Genomic DNA, 23,953 nt, shown 5'->3' with positions numbered 1-23,953 from the left:
GAGGATGGAGGCTACCAAAACCATGTGAAAACCCTAGCAAGAAGCTTAGCCACGTTTTTGGTCCTTAAGGGATCTATATATAGTGAGGCAATTAGGGTTATCTAACAAGGAAACCCTAATTTAGTTGCTTAAGCCCTAAGCAATCCATGGAGCCCTTTCCATAAGGCCTTGGACGATTTCATATGGGCTTCCCCCATAGAATTCGTCCACCTTATAATAAAATGCAATCCATGGCCCAAATTGCAATTATCTTATAATTACAATTCCAGTCCCTTAAGTTTAATTAATCTCTTTTAGTCACAAAACTAATCACCAGTTAATTATTGACTAATATTAATTAAACAATATGATTTCTCTCCATAATTCATCCTATCAAGTTGCTTTGGTGAAGGAAACCCAAAAGGACCATGCACCATCGGGTCAAGTACATACCAAAATAGTTATGGACTTAGACACTAATCGAACAGTTTTTACAGCAAGCCTAAATAAGTAATTTTGAAGAAATAACATATGTAGAAACTTAACCCTTCGGGAAGGTAGTCCATTTTTACTTTTCTTTATTTATTTATTCATCCAATCCAAACACATAATCCAATCCAATTAACACAAAACTAATTAAATTGAATTTACTTCATCCAATCCAAACACACACACATGCAAACACACACACAAACAGAATGAGATAGAATAGAAAATATGTTTATCAAAAACACACTAATAAGCCATTAATACATATAGTGAACACAAACTATAATCAGATGTAAGAAATTAATCAATAAATCAAAAAAGTTTTGCTAAGCTTATGAAACTGGTATTCGAACGTGATGTTGCAAAGTCCAGACTTCATGAAATTGTGATAACAAATGAATGAGATTATACTTATACATAATTTTGAACAAAGATTTTGGAAAGGATATGAAGAAATTAATATTGTGATTCATATCATATTATTTTGAATTATCTGATTTCAGTTTCTATAATTATGAAATGTATATACAAATTACCTGATTTTAAAAAAGGAAAGAACCATATTTATGTTTTGACAATTATGTTGATATTTATTTCACTTCAATACATTCCAATTAAAAATTTCAGTCACCATTAATAAGTTTTCAACTTTCCAAACGTAGTCGACTTAATTTAGTTAATATTAATTTTATTTTATTTTATGATGACATAATCAAAATGATCCAATGGTTGAAATTAATCAAGGAAACATAATGAATGGCCCTGATTGTTGAAGGTGATGTTATCAAGTTTCTCTTTTAATATATATAAAGATGAGAATGTATTCTAGCAGAATGAGAGTGTATTCTACTAGAATACACTCTCGTTCTTCATATTCCATGCAACTTTATTACATTTGAAGTGAGTGACTCCTGAAACAAAATACGAACTCATATATAAAACCCAGATGCGAATTTATTCTGAAAGAATGTTATTGCTGACATTAATAACGGATTTAATTAGTTTCCATAAAAAAAGAATTATAACTATCGATATCATTTAATATACATATAATTATGGAAATCATTTAATATCTATATTTATTTAATTAAATAATTATTTAATTTACTAAATTTCTATTGGTGCATTCTAGCACACAATATATATATATATATATATATATATATATATATATATATATATATATATATATATATATATATATATAGGCTCGTTTAAGCTCGTTTAGGCTTGCGACCCCACTAACTGAAGCTCGGCTCGAGCTCGTTTAATAAACGAGCCTCATATTTAGGCTCGAGCTCGGCCCAGGCTCGTTTAATTCGATCTCGAGTCGAGATTTTAACGAGTCGATCCCGAGTAGCTCACGAGTAGCTCGGCTCACTTACACCCCTAGTGCGAACCGTCCTTCTTCCTGACGAAAAGGATCGGTGCTCCCCAGGGTGAACTACTCGGACGAATAAACTGCTTACCCAGCAGCTCCTACAACTGAGATGATTGCTCCTGCGTCTCAGGCGGTGCCATACGGTACGACGCCTTGGCGATAAGGGCCGCACCTGACACTAGATCGATCCTGAACTCAACCTGCCTCTCTGGAGGCACTCCGAGCAACTCCTCCGGAAACACATCAGTAAACTCCTTGACTACGGGAACCTATGAAACCGAGGGCTGCTCCTTAACTCGTGTATCTACCACATACGCTAAATAATCGGCAAACCCGTGCTGAATATACTGCCGAGCCCTGGCTGCCGAACAAAACCATGATCCCAACCTGGTGCCCTCACCATATACTACAAGTTCTCCCCCACTTCGAACCACCACCCGCTGTCCCTCATAGTCAATCATGGCACCAAAACGGCTAAGCCAATCCATCCCTACAATCACGCACACTTCCCTTATGGGGATAGGAATCAAATCTATCGGGAAGGACACCCCGAAAATCTCGAACTCGCATCCCCGGTAAACCGAAGAAGCAGAAACCCCAGGCTCATTGGCGATCGAAACTCGCAACGGACACTCAAGATCATTTATCGGCACACTGAACCCTCTAGAGAAGGTCTGAAATACAAACGACCGACTCGCCCCCGAGTCAAATAATACCAAAGCGGGCAAAGAATTCACTAAAAACGTACCTAATCACAGGTACAATCAATAAGCATAACACAAATACAACAACTGAGACAGAGAATAGAAACGTACCAACAACCACATCCGGTGCTGCATTGGCCTCCTCGGCGGTGAGCTGGAAGGCGCGACCCTGAGCCTTCGGAGGCTCCACCTTGACTGGCCTCCCATCTCCAATCCTCACAGTAGCTGGCACGGAACCCTGCACCGGCTTGGCGGCGAGCTGTGGGCAGTTGGTATTCACATGAACAACCTAATGACAATGGTAACAAATACTCATATCTGTTGGAGGGGCTGACTGACGGCAATCCCTGGCATAGTTCCCCTCCTTTCCATATTTGTGGCGCCCACCTCCTACTCGACAAACCCCCGAATGAACCCTGCCACACTTTCCACAAGTGCGGCTCTGATGACCCCCAGACCATGTATCAGCGGTCTTAGACCGCTTAGGCGCCGACTGAGACTGTACCGGTTCCTGACACTGCTCCTTCAGCTGCAGCTCTATCTCCAACTCACGCCGCCTCGCGGCTTCCTAAAGGTCCAAGAGGGTATCACATCGCTGTGTAGACACAAACTGTCGAATATTAGTCTTGAGCATACTCAGATAACGAGTCATCTGAGACTACTCCGAAGCAAACTCCAGACAAAACATAGCCCTCTCCATGAACATACGGGTAATCTCCATCACAGACTCTCCATCCCGCTTCAATGTCAAAAACTCCTGAGCAAGCTGCTCCCGCTCCACACGCAGAATGTAGCGGGTGCGAAACATATCCCGAAACTGCTCCCAGGCAACAACAGCTCGCTGATCATCAGAATATGACCATGTCGTCAATATCTACCAGTCCTTTGCCCTGAGCCTCAGCAGGTTCAGGGCACACCTGACCTTCTGGTCAGCAGGACATGAGTACGTGCAGAAACATCCCTCCACGTCAGACAACCACCGCATGGACCTAATAGCAACCTGTGTACCATCAAATGTCGGGGGTTTCGTATTATTGAAGCCCCGGTACTGGAAAGCCCTGTTGGCTCCTCCTCCAATCCCTGCCGCAGTTACAGCCGAAGTGGCTGCAGCGGCAGCTGTCTCTGCTAGAGCTGCATATCGCTCATCAAAGTACTCAACCATCGCGGTCTTAATCGACCCAAACATCTTTGGCAGCTGCGCTCGGAATGCAGCAGCAATATCATCAACATAGAAATGCGCTCAACCCTCACTTCTAGAGGAATGTCAACTATCTCGCATCTAGTCTCACCACTTCTCATGACTCACACATCCAAGAAACCTCCATCATCCCCTGCAGCGCTAGTGCATGTTAGTTGTACATAACGCTGGACCCAATAGACTTTCGAATATCCAATCCTACCCGAAGACCGAATCAACATTCTCAGGCTATAAGGTCTTTATTATGCAAAGTCGTGATGCATACACTAAACATCTACAGCTATGATGTCAATTCCACATATAAGAAACCCTAGGCTAATAGGCATCATATAATCAGGCAAATCTATCATGCGATTCCTGAAGATCCCTAGCCTAACACTAGCATGTTGTTCTAACATATCAGAATATCAAATAACTGTATGGTATTTTGGGGTTTACTTACAGGCTCCGGCTGATCGTACCCTCTGCATCCTCCATCCTTTATTTTGAAAACCATTTTAAAAACTTACTTTCCGAAAATCTCCTTGATTTGAGACTGGATTCACATGAGTGTTCCTCCAATTCACTCAAACCAAGGCTCTGATACCAACTTGTAACATCCATAAATTTTACGCCAAATTTAAACTTTTTCAATCATAAATAAAATCAAATAGCATTTTTTACAAAAATGTGTTCAAATCATTATCCATCAGAGTGTCCCAAAATCAGAACATAAGGATGAGGAGCGGTACGGTCATGCCTTCGCCTTGCCATGATCTCCTGAAGTACCTGAAACAATAAACTGAAAACTGTAAGCCCGAGGGCTTATTGAGCTACCCCCAAAATACCAATACCACACTGACAATACCATATCGGTAATAATCAATCAATCAACATACATATTGGGCCATCGGCCTGACTGGACCGCCATGTTGGGCCTACAATCTGTCTGGATCTATCCCAAACCATCGGCATGACTGATTCGCCACGTGGGCCTACAGTCTCCCCGGACCACTCATAGGGTATGTCGGCCTTCAGCACAAAGCAGGACCGCCTCAACCCAACCAACAAGAAAATAACCATGTGCGCATAACTATCATATAATTGCATATACAAACATCAAACATATCTATCTCACGGATCATCAATCATAGAACTCTCCTGTAACTAGAGTACCGACCTAGCAGGTCACTAACATACCAATCCCTACGGATCACAAGAGCATAACATACTGTCTACCCTGATTCCGATCTAACAGATCATAACCACATGTAGCATACCATAACAATAACAACTAAAGGGCCGGCCTTAGTGCCGTAGACCCTATCGATATAGTGAGGATAACTCACCTCACAGATGTCGACTCGGAAGATAAACTCCAACTCTCGGATCACTTGACACAGGCTCCACCACCTACTATCATGGTACAATATACTCGTAAGTCCTTAACCTTATAAGGTATTTCATAACCCACTAGTCAAGCCCTAATCAAAGTCAAAGTCCTCAGTCAAGGTCAACAGTCCATGTTGACCTCGACTCGTCGAGTACCCTCTGCTACTCGCCGAGTTCCTTGAAGCACATTCCAACTCACCGAGTGATGGGGTGACTCGTCGATTTCCTTCGATTCTCGATCCAACTTTAAGGCCACCCGTCGAGTTTCCTTCTTACAACTCGATAGATACACACGCATACATATCCTGGAGAAAACTCATCCGACTCTCCGAGTTGTTCTTCAACTCGTCGAGTCTATGGCAATCATCATCGGACTCATCGAGTTGTTCCAACAAATCGTCGAGTTCATAGCCATCTTCATGTGACTTGTCGAGTCAACCTTGCGACTCGCCGAGTCCATTCAATCCTTTTTCCATACAGACCTATTTTGAGCCATGCAACGGCTCCAAATCACAGATCCAAGCTTCTAGGGCATACTTTTCATGTAAAGTTGCAAACTTTACGTGCATGCATAGCTACAAAGGTTCTAAATGCCAAATCTAAGCTCTTAATGGGGTCTCATGCCCAAGGAGGGCCTCATTCACGACCAAAACAACAACTTTATGATTCTAAAACTTAAGGAGGGTACAGATCTGAAGTTACAACTTCAGATCTAGCCCATAACCCACCTTATCAACCTCAAAATCCATAAAAAAAAACCTAAAAACTCAACAAAAGGAAAAAGGAAGTAAGGATGGCAACTTGATACCTCCAATGGATGATAACTGAGGTAAATTCTGCTTCCCACACCTTTCCTTGCTTCAATTCCTTGCACTTCTTGCTTTTATCTTCTAGTCAACCTTCTTTCCAAGCTCAAGACACACCAAAATGGAATACCACACGAATTAGGGTTTTAAGGAGCTCTCAAAGACTGTAAAGAGGCCAAAGGAGGCTGAGGCTCCTTTAAATAGGGGTGTAAACCCCGGGATTTAGGGTTTCATCTACCAGCTCCTACTCGCCGAGTCCCAATATGGACTCGTCGAGTAGGTCACTTAACACGTGATCCCACCCCACTGCTACTCGACGAGTAGGGCAACCAACTCATCAAGTAGAGCTTAACCCAATAAATCTTATTTAAACAATACTTGAGAATCGGGGCGTTACAGTTCTTGCATGTGTAATCCAATGTATGAAAAACTGAGTATACATCAAAAGAAAAAAACAGGTAGCCATATACGCAACACCCATGCTCATACCTAAATAGAAGACAATAAAAAACATTCAATCAAATAAAAGTGGCAATAGCTTGAGAAATGAGAGCTTATACCAAATAGAAATGTGACGGGTTTCTCTGTTCTTCAAAAGGATACACGAATTAGGCAAACGTAAAAATGGAGTCAATGACGCACTGAAAATCAAATAAAAAAGGAATAGTACCTTGAAGTTTATTCATCGACAAATCTCCTGCAACAAAACATGTAGTGGTCAATAGAGTTATCAGTGGTGAACACACGGTCAAAAGACGGAAATTAGAAGAATGAAAAAAACAACAAACCTAAAAAAAAAAGAGCAGGAGAAAGCAGAATACAACGTCGATTTTAGGTTTGGACCATAAAACACAACACATCACCCTAAAACTGATTGCCTGTATTCAACCTGCAAGAAAGTGAATAACTTATTACGAGAAGGAGAAGGAAAAACAATCTGAACCAAAAAAAACGCCACTTACTCCTTTTGAATACCGGTGGTTGCTGTGAAGGAGTAAAGATACCGGAACCAGAAGTGGCAGAAGGCAACCAAAATAGAAATAGATAAAAAAGAAATTAAACAACATACCTTTTGAAATAAATCACATCAAAATCAACAACGAGTTGTAGCTGGAAACCTCTAAACACTACCGACGTGGGTTATAAACTCGACAACCACATCAATCGTTGACATGCATTATCAATTTAGAATCAAAACATCAACATGCATCTAGGGCTCCTGAGGTTGGAGCGGTGGGAAGCATCGAGAAGAGTAAGATAATCGGATTTAAAATGGTGGAAGTGGTAGAAGGAGAGAGACAATCAAGGATATCTATGGAGTTAATGGATGATAGAGGTGATGGTTAACCCCAGTGGAGGATTAAACTAAAGTGGGGAAGGTTAGCAGTAAACGTAGAGGGATACAGAAGAAGAGGGAGATATTTGGAACGGTGGCTGTTGAGTCGGTGACACAAATCTCATTCATATTGGGCTTCTGTTATCGGTGGACATGAGGTCGGCCTCAGTTCTTAATAAATAAATAAAAACTTAACCAATAGGAACAATGTACTCTTCATAAGGGGAGTTATATATATATATATATATATATATATATATATATATATATATATATATATATATATATATATATATATATAGAGAGAGAGAGAGAGAGAGAGAGAGAGAGAGACTTGGTTCTTTAATATATGCTTGTGGAATGAAAGATTTTTTTGAAAACTTGGGATGTCTATGTATTTGTAAATTTCAAGGACTAATTTGTAGTTAATTGAAATTTACTCATAGTCGTAATAACCTCCCAAATAAACGGGGAATTCTAAAGACACCATGGTTGAAAACCATTTACAATGGTCAAAACCACTAGCAATCAAATCAAATAAAAAAATATAAAAAGAATGCAATAGGCATCCATCCTAACGTCAACTTTCTTCTTTTTTTTTTTACACAATTAAATATCTTTTTATTTTATTTTTGATTTAGATTAAGTAACTTCTATATCAATGTTTATAATTACAATTTTAGTTTTTATAATTATTACACGCATTTTCCTCTCTGTTTTTTTATGTCACAATCTTAAATAAATATTTCCTATGCTATTTTTTTGTATTATGTTTTTTATCATGGTGATAATATTTGTTATTATTAATATTTTGTTATGTATTTATGTCATGGTCATATTATTTGCATGATATTTTCAAGAGTTTTAAAATTACATTGTTTGAACTGTTTATTTAATTATTATGATTCGAAACTTCTAACAAACACTTTTAAATATTTTAAATTTTTGATAGAAAAACTTAATATTCGTTTACTAACTTAGATAAGAACCAAAATGTATTTGTCTTTAGCAGTATAGTTATATGTCATTGCTCAATAAGGTTGGATATTCAAGTTCCGTTTGGAATATATGTGGAAAAGATGAGTAGATTAGGATTGTATGTTTATGTTTGTCGTTTAAAAAAAACCCTAAATAAAAACTCGAGAATATATCATAAATGGTCATTGTGGCTTCCTCAGATCTGAAGTTTGATCCATGTGTTTTAAAAACATCATAAAAGGTTCATTTGCTTCCAAAACTTTTGATGTTTGGTCCGTATTAAGTTTTGTCCGTTAATTTAATGACATTTTTGTCATTTCATTGCCACAATGACCATTAATCGGGGCGTATCCACCAAGGGATTAGGTAGGTCCTAGGACCTACCTAAGTTCTCAATTTCATTTACAATGTATATAGTAAAAAAAACTAAGAACTATCTTAGAAAAAATATAGGACCTACCTTAAATTTGTTTTTTAAAAAAACTTCTTAAAAACCATTTTAAAAAGAGAAAAATATAAGTTATTATGGGCAATTTGTTATTTTAAATTATAGTCTTGATAACAAAAAGTTAACTACTTTTAATCGACACACTCAAAATATTAATAAATAAATAAGTTGTTCTAATAAAAAGAAGTCCACACGCCAAAGACTTTCACTCTCTTTTTGCCGCTTTATCAATGGACTAATAATCAACTAGTTTTTTGTTAAACCGTATGGGATTTTCAGTTATATTTCAATCGGTTTTTAAAATTTTTAATCGGTGGTGATTGATCGTTTTTAACCAATTGAACCGGTTCAGTTCTTTTAAGGTACACGACCCGACCCGACCCGAACCCAAAAGTGTTGTTGATTTTTTTTTTGTTTTTGGCTTCACTTAATTTAGGAACCACGTGATTTTTTGTTTTAGATTCGCCACTGACCATTTATGATGTTTTTTGTTATTAAAAAAAAAAGATAATATTTAATATATAAAGGGTCCTCTCTCTCTCTCTCTCTCCCTCTCTCTCTCTCTCTCTTTCAACAAATCAAAGAGGGGTGGTCGACAGGGATGTTACAACTAGTCAGTGGCAGCAACGACAGTACAAGTGGGTGCTTTGGCTAGACCGAGTTCTAGAATCGATTTGAGTTCTGATTTTAGGGTTCTAGAATCGATTTTAACCTCATTGTAACGCCCCATTTCTGGTATGTAATTTAAATAAAAAAGTTTCATTTCTTAGGGGTACTCGACGAGTCTGTAGCCCGACTCGTCGAGTAGAGACGGGATGATCACGCGATTTGAGCTAGCTACTCGACGAGTCTATACGCTGGGACTCGGCGAGTCCACCTGTCTGGATGAAGCCCTAATTTTAAGGGTTTGTACCCTATTTAAACGCATTAATGCTCCCCAACCTCGCCTCCATCACTCTCAGAGCATCTCTTACCGAACCCTAGCCCCCCCTATTGAGTGTGTGAGTGATTGTTGCTTTGTGAAGGAACCTTTAGAGCAACTTTACATGATAAGCATGCCCTAGAAGCTTGGATATGTGATTTGGAGCCGCTGCATGGCTCAAATCTAGTGTTTTTGGGATTTGTAGTCGGACAGTTCCGGAGCAGCAGTCAGCCACTTTTAGAGTTAGCATCTCAGCAGCCAGCATTACGAGGTGGGTTTCCTTCTAGTAGGAACGGATCTACGGCCACAATGCCGACCCGTTTAGTTAGCAGTAGTTCCGTACCTCGGACCGATGCAGTAGTTAGATTGCTTGATGTCTTTGTGAATCAAGCATGTTTTGTGTTATGTGATCCGGACTTCGGCCCGATACAATTTCCGGACTTCGGTCCGATGCATAAGGCAAGGCCCTGGTTAGTTTCCGGACTTCGATCGGATGCAGTTTCCGGACTTCGGTCTGATGCTGAGGGCAAGGCCCTAGATAGTTTCCGGACTTCGGTCTGATGCAGTGGGCAAGGCCCAATATGTGCTTTATATGTTATTGTACGGTACGTGGTAGTTTGGGGGAGCTCACTAAGCTTTGTGCTTACAGTTTCAGTTTTGGTTTCAAGTACTTCCACAAGCAAAGGGAAGGGCTCGGGATGATGACATTGCACACACCATAACTTCAGCTTTTTATCCTGGGAGTTTATTTCAGATACTATGACATGTTGATACAGTTCTTTTGTTATGACACATCTATTATAACTTTTTGGGATTTGTGACGTACAATTTCAGTATATTATGGATGATTGGTAAATTTTGTATTATTTAAACAAAAAATTTTGGGTCGAATTTTGGGTCGTTACACTCATAACACACATAGATGTAGCGTTAGAGATGGGGTCTTCATACTTAAAAACCCTTTTGTACGTGTTTGTTTATGGTCGCTGGAATCTAATCTAAACCCTAGCAACTACATGACGATGATGAAGATGGTGGCATGTGACCGAAGAAGAGGGAGATGAGGAGGTGGGGATGAAGGTTTGTTTTGGATACTGGTATTAGGATGAACACAATTTTGAAGATGCAACAATATATGGTTATGTTCTTGATTTTTTTGGGACAAGCAAACAACTGGAGGTGGGGGATTTCATAGGAAAAGATGAATTGGTTGGCATTCCTGGTGGGATTATCGGAGAGAGGGAGAGAGAGAGAGAGAGACCCATTATATATTAAATAATTATATTTTATTCATTTAAAATAACAAAAAGCGTCATAAATAGTCCCTGTGGTAGTGAAATGAAAAAAAATATCCTTCGGTTAACGGACAAAACTTAGTGAGCGATAATGACCAGACAACAAAAGTTTTGAAAGCACACAGATTAAAATTAAGATCTGAAAAAACCAGAGGGATTATTTATGATGTTTTTTCTAAAAACTTTGTAATAAAATATTATTTATTTATTTATTTATTTAAAACTCTATCATATTTGCCTACCATAATTATAATTACGTGGTTGCGAAAATAACATGTTATATTAGTTTATACTTTAAAAATTAAAAAAATAAAAATTTAAAATTTAAAAACAAACAAAAATAACTAATTTTTTTAATTATTTTAATTATGTACGTTTATTTATAAGTATACCTATCATGCATTAGTTTATGGACTTTAGATAATTGTTGTAAATTGTTTAGTTTAAAGCAACACAAACGAACATATAATTTACGTTTTATCAAATATTATAGTTATTTTGAAAAAAAAAAAAAAGAAGGATAATAGTTAGAGAGTTATCAAATATAGATTTACCCCTGATCCTATTTTTATTGATATTACCTGTGCTTCTTTTTCATTTAATTTTTGTTTTTTCTTATCAGTAATTCGATATATACATATATATTTACTGGGTATTCTAAAATTTTAAATTAATTAAAGAAAGTGGGAAACATTATAAAGAAAAGCACCTGACCAAAAGGGACAAAGTTGGAAGAGATGTCTTTTCAATTTGGGTTTTAATTAATATATAAATGGTTTTGACTTTACAAAAATACTATACAAATCGGGTGCCATTAACAACACCCCAAATAAACATTCAACAGTTTAACCTACGGATTGAATTTAAGAAAATGGCGTCAAAAAGGTATTTATATTTCTCTAGTTACGACCCTAAGAAACTTCAAATCTGATCATTTTGCTTTTAAATTTCTTTAATCTCTTAATCATCGTCTAACTATTTTTAGGATTGCTGTTGTTACCGGTGGAAACAAAGGCATTGGTTTAGAAATATGCCGGCAATTGGCTAACGAAGTTGTGGTGGTGTTGACTGCAAGAGACGAGAAGAGGGGCGTCGACGCCGTCGCAAAATTGCACTCCTCCGGTTTACTGGACGTCGTCTTTCATCAGCTCGATGTCACAGATCCGGCCAGTATTGCTTCCTTGGCTAATTTCATTGATGCTCGGTTTGGAAAACTCGATATATTGGTAACGATTGTGAAGCCCCGTTGTTTGTTCTCTGATTAGTTCCAGATCGTAGATTCTAAATTACCCTTTTGGCGGTTTCATACAACAACTTATGCTGCACAATTACCCTTTAATTTTATGAATATATCTACAAATTTGTTGGTTTAGTTCTCATTTTCATTTTCTCTCTTGATCGTAGACAGGTTTAGAGTTACCCCTTAATTTAAGGGATCGATCTATAAATTTTCATTAATAGTCTCATTATTCAATCAAATCCCGCATAAATTTTGTTTTACAACTTATAGATTACTGGAACAGGTGAACAATGCTGGAGTCTCTGGTACAATCTTTGACGAGGAGTCCATTTGGAGTTTAAACCTTTCAAAGAAGGAGGTAATTGATGAAAATACTAATCAGTCCAAGAAATTTGCAACACAAACATTTGAAGGAGCCCAAAAGTGCTTGGAAACCAATTATTATGGAGCTAAACATGTCACACAAGCCTTGCTACCACTTCTTCTTAAATCTACATCTCCGAAAATAGTCAACGTCTCATCCAAATTGGGGCAACTACAAGTAAGCTAATCTTTCCTCATCAGTGATTTCTACATGGGCTACTGGTGATTTGACGTTTACACTTTTATGGTTATGTTTCTTACAGAACGTTCATGGCGAAAGTGCAAGGAAGATTTTGAGTGATCTTGATGGACTGAGGGAGGAGATGGTGGATGAGGTTGTGAGTGAGTATTTAAAGGATGCAAAAGATGATGAATTGCTGGAAAAGAAAGGGTGGTCAAGTAATGTTTCTGGGTATATCGTGTCGAAAGCGGCTCTGAATGCGTACACGAGGATCTTGGCTAGGGATTTTCCATCGATTTCTGCGAATTCGGTAAGCCCTGGTTTTGTTTCGACGGACATGAGCTGTTTTAAAGGAACCTCCACCGTTGAAGAAGGAGCTAGAGGGCCTGTCAGACTGGCTTTGATCTCGGATGCCAGTCCAACCGGTCAATATTTTTGGACGACGGAAAAATCAACGTTTTAGTTTAAAAAAATATACTAAATTACATAACTGGTCCTGTAGTTTACAAGTAAATGCAGGTTCAGTCGAACTTTTATATTTGTTACAAATCAGTCCTTAGGCATGGGATTTATTGTGGTTTTGATCCTATACGCAAAATGATGAAATTTCCATTATTATCATTTATCAGTCCTTATGCAATCAATTGTGGTTATGGTGGACCAAATTGCTACCTTTCTTACTATTTCGACCAAATATATATATATATATATATATATATATATATATATATATATATATATATATATATATATATATATATATATAGGGTTAGGTTATTTTGTTTTTGATAAGTATTGTGTGCCCATGTAAATAATTGTAGGCCAATCATTTGTGGTAATTTAAGAAAGTGATTTTCTTTTTAAATTAAATATAAAAAAATCAAATAAATGGGGTTTAATCAATTGATCGGTCAAACAAGGGTAGAATGGTATTTTGCCCCGTCATTTAATTAGGAAACGGTGGATAATATGGAATGATCAACCGATAATCCCAAATATCTCACTTACTCTCATAATCAAGAACCCAAATCCTTAGGAGGTTGAAAAACATTCCGATTTATTGTAATCAGTCTTGAAAAATCGAAAGATCGTTTGTAGGTTTTCCCTATAAATATCGACATTTAACCCTAGAAGACGAAATCGACATTTGGGGGTTATATTAACGGTATTCTGCAACAATGAGGAGTACACGATCCAGTTCATTTAAGTCAAAGTTCAAGAACACAGTAGAAACGGCGTTAAATCTTGAAGACGACAATGATGATTCCGTTGCTGAAACTGAAGGTAATAATTTTTTTTGTGTTATTTAATGTTTATTTAGTTCGAAAAATGTAGTAGAATTTAGGAAGTGTTTTTGAAAATCTTTTATTTGCATGTATGATTTGTGGTCTGGAAGAAAAAATGTGTCATTTTTTCGTATTTTATTAAGAATAGTTACTGTGTATGGTATTCAGCAAGAATGTTTTGTTTATATGATAGTGGCCATGGTTGTTATTCTGCTAAAATAAGTATACTTGTTTTACTGGTTAAAATTGTAAAGTAAATTGCTATATTTAAGTTGTTAGTTAGCTTTTTTACATGTTTCATATTCTGATAGAATGTTCTGTGTTTATGAACCAGAATAATGTTGATATTCTGGTAGATTTGTAATATATGGAAGAAAAATGTGTCATGTTTTCTTATTTTATTAAGAAACTTGATAATACCATATGATTCATCAAAAATGTTCTGAAACTTAAAGAAAGATCACTGTGTATGGTATTCTGCAAGAATGTTCTGTTTATATGATCGTGACCATGGTTATTATTATGCTAGAATAAGTATGCTTGTTTTACTAGTTAAAATTGTAAAGTAAATTGCTATATTTAAGTTGTTAGTTAGCTTTTTTTACAGGTTTTAAAGTCTAATGGAATCACAATTTGTATATGATTTAGTACATAAAACTGAAAAAATCGCAGTCATTGTATGTTGAATAAGGTTACATGTTTCATATTCTGATAGAATGTTCTATGTATATGAACCTAAACAATGTTGATATTCTGGTAGATTTGTAATATAAATTTCTATATTTAAGTAGTTAAGTAGTATTTTAATCTGAAACTGAAAAATTGATAGTTTCTATTTGTGGAATAAAGTTACATGTTTCATATTCTAATAGAATTTTATGTGTATTAGCATTGTATACAAATTTTTAATTGTAATGGAATCACAGTTTGTATATAATTTAGTACCTAAAACTGTAAAAAATCGTAGTGATAAGATGTTGAATAAGGTTACATGTTTCATATTCTAATAGAATGTTCTTAGTATTTGAACCTAAACGTTGTTGATATTTTGGTAGAATTGTAATCTAATTTTTTATATTTAAATAGTTAATTAGCATGTTAAACTGAAAAATTCATAGTTCTTGTATGTGGAATAAGTATACATGTTTCATATCCTGTTAGAATATAATGTGTATAAGTCTAGTTGTTTTACTAGTTAACATTGTAAGATATTTTTCTATATTGAAGTAGTGTATTAGCATTGTATACATATTTTTGATTGTATTGGAATCACAGTTTGTATATGATTTAATACCTAAAACTGAAAAAATCGTACTGATTGTATGTTGAATAAGGTTTCATGTTTCATATTCTAATAGAATGTTTTGTGTATGTCAACCTAAATATTGTTAATATTCTGGTAGAATTGTAATCTATTTTTTTTTATATTTAAATAGTTAATTAGCATGTTTAAGTGAAAAATTCATAGTTCTTGTCTTTGGAATAAGTATGCAAAAAACACATTCTATTAGAATGTAATGTGTATAAGAACTTGAACATGGTTGATATTCTGATAGCATAAGTGTATTTGTTTTACTAGTTAGCATTGTAAGATAAATTTCTATACTGAAGCAGTTAAGTAGCATTTTATATATAATTTTAATTCTAATGGAACCACAGTATGTAGATGTTTAATGACTGATACTGAAGAATTGATAGTTACTGTATGTAGAATAAGGTTACATGTTTCATATTCTGGTAGAATTGTAATCTAAATTTCTATATTTACGTAGTTAATTAGCATTTTAAAATGAAAAATTCATAGTTTTTGTATGTGGAATAAGCTTAGATGTTTCATATTCTAAAAGAATGTTCTGTGTATATGAAACTGAAAATGGTTGATATTCTGCTAGCATAAGTCTACTTGTTTGACTATTAAACACTCCTAAATAGAATGTGATATTATATATGAGTGGGAAATTTGATTGTATGAATTTGATAGAATTCTAAATTAAATGTATTTGATTCTTGTAAAGTTAGCCTACTTGTTTTATTAGTTAACTCTGTAATGAAAATTTATGCTATCTATTGTTTTTTGTAGCAGAACAAATTCAGGAAGAAGAACATTTGAACCGAGAAAGAAGGTCAAAGAAAAAACTTGATAATTCAGTTGAACAAAAGACAACTCCTAAACCTTTAAATGCACTAATTTTGGAAAGAGAGATAAGGTCGAAGAGGCAATTTGATAGAGTTCCAATTGTAAAACATTTAAAAAATAAGGGAATTGCTGAAACTGTCAAAGAAGAAAAAGAAGATAATGTTAGAAAAACAAATAAGGAATACCCACCTGGTTTAAGATACCTTCCAACCAGAATGAAATGTGATAACATCACTGCAGCTGTTATGGGAATGTCGCCGGAACAGAAACAAGAAATCTTGAGAATGGGTTTTGGATCAATTCTGCAAGTGAATATTACAAGTTATCCGGGACAACTTAGCTACTATCTTTTAAATGTTTATGATGCAGATAGGAAAAGACTTGTCCTACAAAACTCTGTTATTGAGATAACAGAACAAACAGTGCATGATATGATGGGGTTGCCATTTGGTGGAGAAGACATCAATGAGTTACCATTGTGTGATAAGGGAAATCAAATTCTAGAAGAATGGAGGGGACAATATAGTGGTGATAAGTTCAATGGTGAGGAGTATTTAAGAAGGATTCAGGCTACAACGAAGGATAATTTGATGTTTAGGCTGAATTTTTTGACCCTATTTGTTAACGACTTCATAGAGTCAATGTTGATGGGAACAAATCAAATAAAAGTGGTAAGGAAGTTGGTGTTGGTAGAAGACTTCTCAAAGTTAAATTGGTTTAAATATATGCTTGATTGTTTGGGATCTAGAAGAAAACTATGGAAAAGGGATGACAAATCAAGCTACTACCGTGGTCCTATTACACTTCTGATTGTAAGTTTGAAATATTTTTATATGAATGTATATATTTCGTATCGATTTATTATTGATGTATTGATTAAGTTAATGTTTTTTTTTTCAGTTGGTGTACGTGTATAACATGAAGTATTCTATCAAGATAGACAAAAGGCTTCCTTTTATTGGGCATATAAATGGTGCTAAATTGTTAGAGGTTCAAAAATTGGAAATCAGTTTAGGAGGGTTCGGGAGGCAGTTTCGGGATGAGCATGATGATGTCGATATGGGCGATGAAACAGGAGCTGAAGAACAGCAAATGCTAAGCTTTAAGAGGGATTTTGGAGATGAAGAGGTAATATTATGGTAGATTATGAAGTACATATTCTGAAAGTAATAGTTAATGATATATTCTAATAGAATATATAGTACACATTTTTGTAATGTTATCATTTATTAATTATATGTGTTTCAGGCGTACGCTGCTGTAATAGAGCATAGTTATGGGGTAATTGTAACAGAGAAAAGTACTATGGAGGTTGCGTTGAAGGATGGGTTGTTAAAATTCCCTCATAGTGTGGTGCTGAATGAGTGGATGGAGAAAATGAATGAACTTTTTAAGGGAGTGTTTGAAGGGGCAGGTAACAAAAAAGTGCATGAGCCTGCCTGCTTTAATGAGGTAAATATGAATGATGTAGGTGATGGCGGTGAAGGAAATAGTTCACCTGTTAGAGGATTGATACTTACTGAAGTTAATACAGAAAAGGAAGACAATTATACCACACCTGTTGATACGACTTCTTTAACAATGACTCAGTTTTATCGACTTCCAGGGGTGAATGAGGAAATGATCAAGTTGTTGGATGAAACTGAGTTACAAGTGTATAAAAAGAAAAAGCGAATGTCAGTAATCAGTGGGGATAATCTGGTAGGAAGAAATATAGGAGAAGCTGTTGATAATGCTGGATGATATGATGATAATGACAAAAGGGAAAAACGTATTCCTAAAAAAAAGAAAAAGTATTTCATTCGCCCTATATTGAAAGAATTGTTAAGGTTGGGGAAAAACTGTCTAAGGATGAAACATGGATATGCAATTCAGTTTTTGCATCTACAAGAGATGATGGGTCTGTATTTATATATATGTTTATATATGTGTCACCTATTATATTTCTATAATTTTAAAATGAATGTATTAATATTGATGTTATACATATTTTTTTTCACAGGGATGAGATTTGGGACATTGGAACAGGTCATTTGCTGCACCAGGGTTTTGCATATCAATTTAATCATGGAATGTTTTTGAATTCTAAAATAATTGATTGTTGGGCTGCGTTTTTAAATAAAATGGAGAACTACAAGGATGAATCATCGCTTTCGAGATTTTTCTTCGATACAACTATTGTGGTATGAATTTATTTTGTAAAAAATTTATTAATTCAAATTTATTTCTGTAGAATTAATATTGATGTTGAGTTGGGGTTTTTCAGACAGAAGATATATTGAATGAGCTAAAGTCGGAAGATATGAAATGTAGGCTTTTTGCTACTTTATTGCGAATCTACACTAAGAAATTTGATGTGAAGCCAAGTTTTAGAGACGTTGCACTTGTAAGATTATTTTATAAATATAATATTTGTGGCATCAATTAATATTAACTTAACCTCTTCTTTTAATGTGTACAAGGTTCTCTTCCCAATAGTTGATGATGGAAAGTATTACTTACTCATCTTTGATCTGAGATCAAGTTTGTACTACATAGTAGATCATGTGAAGAGAATAGGAACTTTGGAAAGAAAGTATGGCATGCTACCAAACCTGGTGGTAAGATAATCAATAAATTTTTGATTAATAGTTTTCCATTCTAAGGAATATTATAAGAGTATTTTTATGTATCTGTTGTAATTAATGCCAGAAAAAACTGTTTTGCAACTACTTGACATCACAACATCATCCAATGGCAAAAATGTTAACTTTTAAAACAGCACGTGTGATGAACATATCTTGGCTAGTCGAAAAAGCTGGAACAGAATGTGGAATATACCTCATGAGGCATATGGAAACGTACATGGGGGAATATGAAGGGCGTTAGGAGTGTGGTCTTACAGGTAAAATGCCTGCTGATGTGAGTGCTACAATTAAGCTAAGGACGAAATACATGGCAAGATTGTTGACATCTGATTTCAATAAGTTCAAGAGTATGATAGTTAAAGATTTTGAAGCGTTTCGTAAGCTTGATATTTTGGAACAAGATATGCTTCTAAGAGAGTCAGCTGAAAACAGGAAGAAAAAAAGAAAAACAAAGGGTCGTAGGTAAGAATTTGGCGTGGTATTTAATAAGTTGACAGATAAACTTTGATATGTCATGAGCTGAACTTGTTTTTTTGAATGTTGAAACATGACTCTGCCTTATGTTAGATGTTTGAAAAAGAAGATTGTCTATCAAACGTTATGAAGTAATGTTATCAGTAGTATTCGATATATGTTATAATGGAATGTTAATTTTCGTATAATGGGTGTCTTGATGCGTTGTTTAAATTCTGGGATGATGATGTTGTGCATTGTGAAAATCAAAGGTTCTTGTTAGTAATGTAGTTTTCATATAATGCAACTTAACATTACTAATGCACGTGTTGATGTTTTTTTGTTTCTAATAATCTTGTTAATATAATTCAATGTTGTGGTTAATAATGTTTTGTGACTATTGTGACTAGAATATTTTTTTTACAAATTATATGATGATGATGCAAGGTAGTATTTGTTATGATCCTGTTAGAATACGTTATGTAGATATTATGAAACAGAATATAAATATAATGAATTCTTGTCTACAAATTGCATGTATCGTTTGTATATTACAGTAAATAATAAAACATTTTTGTTAACATTAAAATCAATCTTAAAATGATTGAAAGAAGTTTTATATGTTGCTGTAAATTATACAATCGATGAAAATTTTGTATTAGAATTTTTGAAAATAATGAATTTATACAGTCAATGGAATGAATTTTTGTATTACGTTTTATGAGTATTTTTAAGTAATAAGATAATATAAATATTGTTATGTTGATTGACAATGTCATCGTCAATAGTAATAAAAGTGAATACTTTATTGAACGACATAAAAGATAACAATAAGTGTGAATCGACAGAATTAAATCAAATGTCATTCTAATAAACTCAAAAAAAAAACAAGGAACTTATTTCTTGGTGTTCTTTAGAGGACAATTTCTTTTGTCATGATGAACCATCTGTTCACATGTAGCACATTTTCTCTTAGGTTTCGAGATTTCCTTCTCAATCATCTCTTTTGTAGATTTTAATCTTTTCCCACGACTACCGCAGCCTTTGTTACGAATATCTGTAGGATTCTGAATGTCATTAACATCAGATTCTACATCAGGACCAACCACACCTAAAAGCTGCTTGAAATGATCTGCTCTGGTCGGTAGATCATGATTTGGACAGTCGTCTACAAATTTTTTTTCAAGTTATTCTATTCGTCGAGGTATAACTTTAACTTTGCTGCATCGTGGCTCAAAAAAGACACACAACGGTCAACAGTTGAAAAAATATCAATAGCAGTCATGTCGGAAGTAGAATCGTCGAAAGAATTAGTGAAGCGTCTTTTCAGTAATTCTGTTGGAATGACATCCCTACGCCAACGTTTCAAAATGTACTTTTCAGGAATTTGTTTGGTGCCATAAAACTTAAACACACAGAATATGTGTCTGCATAAGATACCTAAATGTTCAAAATGCATACAAGTACATTTGAACGAACCATCTTTGGTTGAGTGTGTGACCTAGAAAATATAAGATGATTAGTGAGAATAATTAAGTTGTAAATTTTTAGTGTTTAAATGTAAATGATAAAATGACAATTAATGTGAAAAAAAAACATACCGTGTATTCAGTATCCCTTATAAGACAATCATAATTGTATTCCTCATCTTTGTCATCAACATCGACATCATTTGTTTGCCTAATAGTTATGTTCTTTCTTTTCTCCATAACAATAATCGTGTCAACACCGTTGGAAGATATCACATTCTTTTGGAAACAATTATCTTCAGATCTTGATATCTCCTTCTGAACCTGATAAAAAATCTTTCATGTATATACATTTGAAGCATGAGGTTCATACGGAGTACGGGTAATGAATTTAGGAAAAATGGTGCCAGTATTAAAATCATTGAGAATTTGGTTATGTCGTTGTCGTTCCATAACTGATTCAAATGTCATCATAAACATGACAAGATAAGAACCGGTTAGTGTCGTGGTTTGAAATGACCAATTCTAACTTTCAGACAGCGATGTAGTCCGCATAAGACCAGACATTGGAATGTGCTTGAAAAATGCGGGGATCCAAGATTTTCGCAATCCATACATTGTATTCATCCAAGTGTTATCAGTAATTTTAAACTCCTCCAACATCTGACGCCACACATTCTCGAATTCATGTGGTTCCAGCTTAGAATTCCAAATTATAGAGTGAAAACGCTTTCGAAATTTTTGATTGGTTGTTGCATCTTCAATTGATAAAATCTGTATAAATTCATTCTGTTAGAATATGATATCATGAAGGTAGAATGTGGAAAAATAATTGTAGAATCAGAACAAAAGTAAGAGTTAAACCAATTGATTCTGTCAGAATATGATATAATTGTATAATCATAACAAAAAGTAAGAGTTAAAGACAATGGGTTTGTTAGAATGAATTGATTCTGTTAGAATATGAGATAACGAATGCATAATTTTAAAAGAAATTGTAGAATGATAAGAAAAATTAAGAGTTAATGCAATTGATTCTGTTTAAAACAAAACATTCTGGCAGAATATGAGAAAACAATTGTAGAATCATACCAAAAAAATAAGAATAATATTCTTTTTATGCATACCTTATTAGGCAACTTCTTCGTTATATGCCACATACATAATCTATGATGTGCCAATGGGAAAACCTTATCTATAGCTTTTTTCAAAGCTGGATCTTGATCAGATAAAACCAATTGAGGTTGTTTTCTAAAAGCTTTCAAAAAAGCTCTAAGCAACCATTCAAAAGAAACTCCATCTTCTTTACTTAAAAGACCAGCACCAAATGTTACACATTTTTTGTGATTGTCAATGCCAGTAAACGGTACAAAAACCATATCATACCTATTTAAAAAATAAAATATTAGTTTACATAAATGGAAATAATGAAATTCTTATTGAAAAGTATTAAAGGTTATAAATACTTATTCATGCTGAATGTGGCATCGAGTGATATAACGTCTCCGAATGATTTGTAATTATACTTTGCTGTTTCGTCAGCCCAGAATAAAGAATTCAATCTCTTGTTCGACACTTTATACTCAAAAGTAAATGATGGGACACTTTTCTTCCTATCATTCATCTTGTCAACAAGGAATTTCGCGTCCCTCCCACCTATGTAACAATTAAGATTCCTCCTAGCATTCTTGAAATCAGTAACCAATCCACCTCCAATCGAAGGACCAACCTGAAGAGCACTATACGGTCTATGTGCTTTTACAGGACCAATGTTCCGTTTTGACAAATTATGATTGAAAATTTCTTGGGAATAATCAAGTTTTCTTTTTGAACGAGATAAGTGCATATTGCCTTTGCTAAACAACTCATGATTATGTCGCTCTACAAAATCACTCACGACATATGTAAGAGTACCGGAAATTATTTCTAAAACAACTTTCGCTTTACAATTCCTCCTAAATAGATCTTTCCTTCTTTGAGTCTTCTTATGCTGAATATCTAGAGTATCTAGTTTACTAGTATTCGGATTACCTTCCCGATTGCACACAAGATGTCTATTTGTAATAATCCCATTTTTCATTTTTTGGACTCTTCCAAGCCTAACATAAAAACCAGATTCTAATGCATATTTTCTATACATTGTTTCTGCTTCACCATATGAATTAAATTTTGATGAAACTTTTGGTTTGATGTCGTCTAAAACAATCGGATTCCAATACAAGGTGCCACCAGGAGAAACATAATCATGAGTAACATGTGGTTGTCCTGCTTAAACATAGCAAATACAAAATTATTATGAAAGAATTATATAACTTTTATTCTGACACAATTTTATTTTTTCTGTAAAAAATAAAAAAAAAATTTGAATTGAAATTGGTACCTTCAATGAAATCAATATTAAACTTTGTATCTTCATGAGTAACATGTGGTTGTCCTGTTTAAAATAGAAAATACATAATCATTCTGAAAGAATTATATAAATATTATTCTGAAAGCATTAACTTTTTTCTGTAGCAACTTCAGTATCATGAATTGGATTTATTACCTTCACTGTAATCAATATTAACCTCTATATCTTCATCAACGAAGTGATTTTCGTCTTCATCATTATTTGCGTCCTCTGTATGTTCAGCAATGAAAGTATTAACAATATAGAATCTGAAAATAGAATGAAAAATTTAACAAAAAATCAAAAAACTAACCTAAATTAGGATTACTGCTTTCTCCTGTTTGAAATCCGTCATTATATAGTGTATCATTATCAGGAAAATCGAAATCTTCAATTCCATTTCCATCATCACTAGACAAATAATGTTCCTCATAAATATGATTATTGACATTTGGTTCTTGATCGCCCATTGCTAAGAAATTCCGAGAGTGTTTGTCTATGCTTTGTTAGTTGAAAAATCAAAATATTTAAAAATGTCATACAAACTAGATAGGGATGAAAACGGATTCTATGCAAATTAAAAGCCTTGATATTAGGGATCATTGATAAAAATAAATGATTCCGATTTGATTTTTTTTTAAAAACATGATAAAGGGAAAAACATGAAAACGATACTATATTCACATTCCAAATATAAAAAATTCCAACATTACATTATATTAACTGCTTAACAATAAAATTATGTATTTTTTTAAAGAAAAGTTGCAGAATATTTTATTAACGAAAGTATTCTATTAGAATGATATATAAATATGCATTACAAAACTCTGCATGTTATCGGAATGAAATAATTCTATCAGAATACTATCGCAAGTATGACTTATAAAACATATCAATTTTT

General features: G+C 34.5%; 2 protein-coding genes across 2 annotated transcripts; both read left to right on the top strand.

The window, feature by feature from the left end:
• Positions 1-11,656: 11,656 nt before the first annotated feature.
• On the top strand, positions 11,657-13,312 carry LOC111920806 (short-chain dehydrogenase/reductase 2b). Its single transcript, XM_023916374.2, has 4 exons — positions 11,657-11,792; positions 11,893-12,133; positions 12,431-12,688; positions 12,774-13,312. Exons 1-4 carry the CDS (start codon positions 11,680-11,682, stop codon positions 13,152-13,154), a joined length of 993 nt encoding a protein of 330 aa, XP_023772142.2. The 5' UTR covers positions 11,657-11,679; the 3' UTR covers positions 13,155-13,312.
• Positions 13,313-13,869: 557 nt separating this feature from the next.
• LOC122197080 (uncharacterized) lies at positions 13,870-18,714 on the top strand. The gene is made up of 7 exons (XM_042900539.2): positions 13,870-13,975; positions 16,058-16,926; positions 17,015-17,242; positions 17,363-18,014; positions 18,117-18,297; positions 18,381-18,500; positions 18,577-18,714. Exons 1-4 carry the CDS (start codon positions 13,870-13,872, stop codon positions 17,855-17,857), a joined length of 1,698 nt encoding a protein of 565 aa, XP_042756473.2. The 3' UTR covers positions 17,858-18,014; positions 18,117-18,297; positions 18,381-18,500; positions 18,577-18,714.
• The last annotated feature ends 5,239 nt before the right edge of the window (positions 18,715-23,953 follow it).

The sequence above is a fragment of the Lactuca sativa genome, chromosome 3, assembly GCF_002870075.4.
Source record: "Lactuca sativa cultivar Salinas chromosome 3, Lsat_Salinas_v11, whole genome shotgun sequence".
In the NCBI taxonomy this organism is placed as follows: Eukaryota; Viridiplantae; Streptophyta; class Magnoliopsida; order Asterales; family Asteraceae; genus Lactuca; species Lactuca sativa.
This window is presented reverse-complemented; position numbering and strand designations above follow the sequence as displayed.